The sequence below is a fragment of the Chrysochloris asiatica genome, unplaced genomic scaffold, assembly GCF_000296735.1.
Source record: "Chrysochloris asiatica unplaced genomic scaffold, ChrAsi1.0 scaffold00161, whole genome shotgun sequence".
NCBI lineage: Eukaryota > Metazoa > Chordata > Mammalia > Afrosoricida > Chrysochloridae > Chrysochloris > Chrysochloris asiatica.
This window is the reverse complement of record NW_006408679.1, coordinates 4381040-4388173: the sequence shown is the minus strand read 5'-3', so window position 1 is coordinate 4388173 and position 7134 is coordinate 4381040. Positions and strand designations below refer to the sequence as shown.

General features: G+C 38.5%; 1 protein-coding gene across 1 annotated transcript in view; it reads left to right on the top strand.

The window, feature by feature from the left end:
* DNAH14 (dynein, axonemal, heavy chain 14) overlaps positions 1-7134 on the top strand; it is a 641625-nt gene that overhangs the window by 447823 nt on the left and 186668 nt on the right. Inside the window, 2 exon segments of the mRNA XM_006871162.1 lie at positions 456-686; positions 3677-3798. Of these exon segments, the coding sequence (XP_006871224.1) occupies positions 456-686; positions 3677-3798 (353 nt within the window).

The window sequence follows — 7134 nt, the reverse complement described above, 5'->3', positions numbered from 1 at the left end:
ACTGAGAGGGCAAAGGAGTAGAATTGAAGAGACAGAAGCCAGAACTAGTGAGCTAGAAGATAAATCTTTCAACACTACTAAGATAGAAAAGCACAAAAAAGATTTTAAAAAATCTGAAGAAGGCCTAAGATTTATGTTGGCCAACATGAAGAGGAATAACTTTAGACTTACCGGCACTCTGGAACTGAAAGAATCACACAAGTCCATAGAGGAGATACTTGAAGAGATGCTGGAAGAAATTTTTCCTAACATCCTGAAATGCGAAAAGATAAGCAGTCAAGAAGCTCATTTATAAATGCTTACTCACATTCCAAAAACTTCCATATTCAGGGTCCTTTGCACTGTTAATTTGCCAGCCCTTTTAGAAATGATTTGGTTTCTAAAATATCCAATCAGATACTAAGCATTGTGAAGACACTTATGAAATAGTGAAAGTACTCATGTTTTCATTCCAGATCCGCCGATGGCATAACCAGGGACTGCCTCTTGGTAAGTATTCAGCAGAGAATGCCATCTTGATCAAAAACGGCCAGCAGTGGCCCCTGCTGATTGACCCACATAAACAAGCACACAACTGGATCCGTCAGATGGAAGGGTCCAGACTGCAGGAGGTCTCCATTGAAGACAGCAATTACACCAAAAAAATGGAAAACGCTATGAAAACAGGAGGGAGTGTTCTTTTACAGGTATCTGAATAACAGTCTAACTCGCTAATTCTACGCAGCTCACACATATATATGTTGTTGTTGTTGTTAAGTACCGTGGAGTCGGTTCCGACTCATAGTGACCCTGTACAGGGTTTCCAAGGCTGTAAATCTTTACGGGAGCAGAACGCCTCATCTTTCTCCCTCGGAACAGCTGGTAGTTTTGAACTGCTGACCTTGTGGTTGGCAGCTCAACTCGTAACCACTACGCTACCAGAGCTCCTTCACATATATATTGTGCTCAGTATAAAGAATGAGAACTTTAAGTGGCAGGTACCTTTGTCAAGGCAAAAACAATGAACAAGAAAGTAAAGTGGCTTGAACAATTTAGTTGTTTGAAAAAACAGACCCTGATAAAAGTAAACCAATACAGGGTATTTAGAATTGGAACAATATCAATAATTATTTTATTTAGTCTCTACAGCAATGTTGTTGTAAGATACCCATCTAATGATTGTGATCAAACAGTCAACCTCTTATTTTGAAACCAGATCCTTGAAAGAGTTCAAAACTCAAAGTAAATTGGTTAAAAAAAAATTTTTTTTTTCCTCCAATATGGCACCTGCCCTACAGGCATAGTGATGTAAGAGTTTCTCTGGAAAGCCACAATCAGTGGAGGAAATAGTACCCAGGGGAATAAACACACACAATAATGTTTGATCATTTTTCCTTTTTCTCTATTTCTGAGAAAGTGACTCATAACTATTGATGTTGTTGTTATGTGCTGTGGAGTCAGTTCCGACTCATAGCAACCCTGTACAGGGTTTCCGAGACTAAATCTTTACAGGAGCAGAAATCCTCCTCTTTCTCCTGCAGAACAGCTGGTAGTTTTGAACTGCTGACCATGCAATTAGCAGCCCGATTCATAACCACTATGTTACCAGAGCTCCTGAGAAGAGCAATTTGCCCTAGGGAAGAATACTTTGTTTTCATTTAATGCCATCAAGTTGGTTCCAACTTTCCAACTCATAATGATATCCTTTATAGGGTTTCTAAGAAACAGCTGGTGGGTTTGAACCACCAACTTTGTGGTTAGCAGTCCAGTGCTTATCCTACAATGGCATACCAGGAGTTGTTGTTGTTATTGTTAAGTGCCATCAAGTTGGTTCCGACCCATAGCAACCCTGTATAGGGTTTCCGAGAAGCAGCTGGAGAACTTGAACTGCTGATCTTGTAGCTCAAACTGACTTTGCAGTTCAATGCATTAACCCACAGTGCCACACCAAGACTCCACCCCAGGGTTAAGATATTGTAAATAGACCCCCTGCAGTAGGATTCATAGTACTGGTGTGATGCTGTAGCATAAGCACTGGACTGCTAACCTCATGGTCAGCAGTTCAAACCCACCAGCAGCTGCTTGGAAACCCTACCCAGAATTGTTATGAGTCAGAACCCAGTCGACGACACTTAGCAACACAGTAGAACTCACCCTATGTTCTATTGCTGATCATGTATTTTTAACTGAATTTTTTACTAAAATTGTCTTGTGCCTTTGGTGACCCAGATTTGTTTTTGCAAATGTTATGGCATTTTTCATAGATGAGAGAGATTTAGTCCCCAAGTCAACCCAATTTCACCCAAAAATATTATATATTAGAAGGCGTCAAAAGTACTCAAATGACACCTTGCTAGGATAGACCAAATGTTACTGTGTTTAAACACATTTGTCACAGATTCGATGAACTGAAATGTTCCTTTTGTACTAAAAGCTGGAAATGCCCTAGCAGGCAGAAGACAGCTATTTCCAAGGTCAAAAAACTCCCTTTAACATATTATTTTGTAAGATTGGTCTGTTTATTGGAAAATGTCCCAATTTTGTCATTATATTTGATGGACAATTTTTCTGGGTATAGGATTTTTGGTTAGCAATTTTCTTCCATATTTTTATATATATCATGCATAAAGATGTGTGTTTGGCTCTGCTAAACACCACAGTAATCCTAATGGAGGTGTCACTTCTTTGAAGTCCTGGCGAAGAACCAGATGGTATCTGGTGAAAGACCACCATGAATTTGAAGAGTCTTTTGCGGCTGCCATCTAGGAGCCCAGCAAAGTCCAGATTTGGGCCTTTGATGTGATTTGCCTTCTAGCTCTGACCAAGAGGAGAAAATGCTCCAGAGTTTGAAATCTGGAGGTTTTTTAAAATGCGAACAACTCCATCCAGGCAAAGCTCAATTTCATCTTGTGCCTAGGTTTAAGTGTTCAGATGCCAATGTTTCTTGCACCTATGACAGCTGAACTGCCAGAGCTAGAAACAGAATATATTTGAAAATGGATTTGGGACCACTTCTCCCAGTCAGCGCAAGAAGAACAATAATTATCTCACAGGATGGAAGCATGCTCTTAATGGCTGGCTGTGATTTCATAGCCTAAGAACCTCATAGATATTTTGTAAGCTTCCTTAGACCTGTCATGTGTAGGTGACACATTGCTGTGGTTGTAGGAGGAGTTTCCTTTGTTCTCTGTGTCCTATAAAAGGTCACCTTGTGGAGGTAGAACTTTGAAAATGAATCATGGCCTCATATCAATGGTTTACCTCACCTGGGTAATCTGTTTCTTTTGCCTTGTTTTTACTCCTGTTTAAGACTTAGTTAGGAGCTCTGGTAGCGTAGTGGTTGCGATTTGGGCTGCAAACCGCAAGGTCAACAGTTTGAAACTACCAGCTGTTCTGCGGGAGAAAGATGAGGCTTTCTGCTCCCATAAAGATTTACAGCCTCAGAATGTTGCTATGAGTTGGAACCAACTCCATGGCACACAACAAGACTTAATAAAGAGTCTCTATAACATTTTTTAAAGAAAGTAGTTTTTGTGTTAAATTCTCACATAGCTGCTTTTCACTGGTGTCCAAATTTGTAGAAAAATTAAAATTTTTACAATATTGTGTCTTTTGAACTGCACCTTATTTGTAATAAGATTTTTTTTTTTTTGTAATAAGGCTATTTTTTAATGTTTAGTCTATTTGGGTTTTTCAGAATCTCCCGGAAACATTAGCTCCAAGTTTAAAAGCAATTTTGAAGAAGGATATCTATAAGAAAAGAGGAAAATATTTCATAAGGATTGATGATTTTGAGACTGAATACAATTGCAATTTTAGGTAATAATGCTCATATTTAAGTTAAGTAAAATATCTATTTTGCAGACAGCATTGAAGGTGCAGTATTTGCATCCTGTACTAAAATGAAATCTGCACTCCGGCCTGCATGAAAGAGTGAAAAGGCAATTTGAATGTTCTTTTTGGTATTTTGTTGCCAATCACATTCATCAGTAGACAGAATACAGAATAGACCTTTTCTTTATCAAATCACTCTTAGCGAGTATTTTTCAAACTGTGCCCCATGAAATATTATGTGTTCCATGAAGAATTTTCAGGAACCTGAAACCTGATCCTACTTTATTCAGAGAAGCACTGTCCAATCTGTTTGCCTAACATCTTATTTGGGGGAGTGGAGGGAAGGAAAGGGAAATTTCTGCTGCTTGAAAAAGAAGTCCATATTTGATATTTACAGCAAAATGATGAGATTTTGCCTAAGGAGATTTATTTAAATTACATTCACGTTTGCAGGAGTAGCAGATTTCCTGGACACTGATTCCTACCAATCAGCTTCAAGGAGTACTATTCAATAGTCAAATTTAATTACCACCAAAATATCACTCCCAAAGGACAAGACATTTGAGCTGTCTGGTCATATTCATCTCTCCCTGTGAGCAGGGCTAAGGGAAATTCCACTTGTAATTAGAGGCTCACTAGGTGAACAGACAATCAGAAAAGGCAATTTGAAGATGATTTTCATGGTCTTTGTTGTTAAGTGTCGTCGAGTCAGTTCCAACACGTAGCGACCCTGTATAGGGTTTCCGAGCAGCTGGTGAGCTTGAACTGCCGACCTTGCAGTTCAAACGACTTTGAAGTCTGGTGCATTAACCCACAGCGCCACACCAGGACTCTTTCTTGGTCTCTAGAATGAAGTTTTTTCACAGGGACTCTGACAGGCTGACTCTTTACCAAGTGGTCCTGCCTCTTAAACATGTTGCTCAATGTATCTTTCCCCCCTGGACAAAGTTGCTAAGTGTCTTATCAGAGTCTTACTCCTTAGAATTCTCTCTGCCAACCTCCTTTTATTCTGTTAATGAAACATGTTCCAATATGTGTTCCTCAAAGCATCATTTCCAGATATTTAATCAGTGCCACTCAGAAAAGGGATTCCATGGTTTTTTAAAGCACTGGGTGAAGCAAAATTAAACAAGGTTCTTTCCTGAAAGACTTAAAAAGTCCTTTAGTCATTGGACTCTTTCGATCAAATAGTGTTCTATAAAATACATGTGAAAAAAACAACATATTGACCCATTCTTTTTTCTCAGTGGATAAAATATGATTTATTAATCAACAGCTCTAATGTAGTTACATTTTCCTAAATTGACAACCTAGTTCCCATGTGTTTTTAAAGAAATGGTAGAAGGCACTGTTTTAGAGGAAAGATTTGGTGATCAATGCCTACTCTGTCACTTTCTGGCATGTGATATTGGCAAATTATTTGTGAGTGATGAATAGTCCCTGTTTTCTTAGGTTTCTACGAGGACTAACAGTTTGTGATACTGGGTTGCCTTATATGTTGCTATGATGCTAGAAGCTATGCCACTTGTAATTCAAACACCAGTAGGACCACTCAAGGTAAATAGGTTTCAGCAGAGCTTCCAGACTAAAACAGACTGCAAAGAAAAGTCTGGTAAATTACTAATTAGCCAATGGAAACTTTATGGGTCACAGCTTGCTTACTTTTGATACATCAGTAGGAGGGACTAGTCACTAGAGGAAGACATTATATTTGGCAAAGACCAAAGATGGTGAGGAAGATATTTGGTGAGATGGATAAGTACAATAGTTGCAACAATAGACAGAATATTGAATGATGTAGAAGATATCAAAAGAAGAGTCACTGTACCCAAAACAATTGGTTGCTGTTCAACCATTTTAGGAGGAAACATATGATCAAGATATGATGATATTGAAGAACCACGTCCAAGCTGCACCGAAGGCATTAATGAAAAGTACAGCTCCAAGAATTTCTAGAATGCCAATTGAAATGTTTCAGCAAACCATTGCAGCACTGGAAGCACTCACTAGTCTAGGCCAAGAAATTTGGAAGACAGCTACCTGGCCAATCAACTGGAAGAAATGCACATTTGTGCTAATTCCAAAGAAAGATGACCCAATGGAATGCAGATTTTATCAAACATTATCATTAATATATATGTAAAATTTTTCGGAGGATAATTCAAAAATGGTTGTAGCATCACATTGACACAGAGCTGTCAGACAATCAAGCTAGTTTCAGAAGAGGATGTAGAACAACAGCTATTATTGCTGATGTCAGATGGATCTTGGCTGAAAATAGAGAACACCAGGAAGATATTTGCCTTTGTTTTATAGACTTTGCAAAGACATTTAACTGTGTAGATCATAACAAGTTATGGATAACATTTTGAAGAATGAATATTCCAGAACACTTAATTGTGCTTATGTGGAACCTGTCCATGGAACAGTCCTTACTCAAACAGAACAAGGGGATAGTGAATGGTTTAAAATCAAGAAAAGTGTGTGTCCATTCATAATACTTATTCAATCTTTATGCTGAGCAAATAATCTAAGAAGCTGAACTATATGAAGAAGAATCATCAGGATTGGAGGGATACAATAAGCACATGAGATGACCTTGTTTGCTGAAAGCAAAGAGGAATTGAAGCACTTGCTGATGAAGATCAAAGAATACAGCCTTCAGTGTGGATTACAACTCAATGTAAAGAAAACAGAAATCCTCACAACTGGACAAATAAATAATATCATGATAAGCAGAGAAAGTTTGTACTTGTCAAGGATTCCATTTTACTTGGATCCACAATCAAAGCTCATGGAAGCAGCAGTCAAGAAATCAAATGATGTATATAGTATCAGGCAAATCTACTGCACAAGACCTCTTTAGATGTCCATTTGAGGACTAAGGTGTACCTTCCCTAAGCCATGGTATTTTCAATCACTTCATAAGCATGAGAACGCGTGACAATGAATTAGAAAGACAGTAGGAGAATCAATGCATTTGAATTATGGTATTGGCAAGGAATATTGAAAATATCAGGGACTGCCAGAAGAGCAAACAAATCTGTCTTGGAAGAATTACAGTCAGAATGTGCCTTAAAGCAAAAACAGCGAGACTTCATCTTACATACTTTGGACATGTTATCAGGAGGGATCTATTCCTGGCAAAGGACATCATTCTTGGTAAAGCAGAGGGTCATCAAAAAAAGGAAGACACTCAATGAAATGGAATGACACAGTGGCTGCAACAATGGGCTCAACCATAGCAATTGTGAGGATGACACAGTACAGGGCAGTGTTTCTTTCTGTGATGCATAGAGTCCCTTTGAGTTGAAGTGGAAT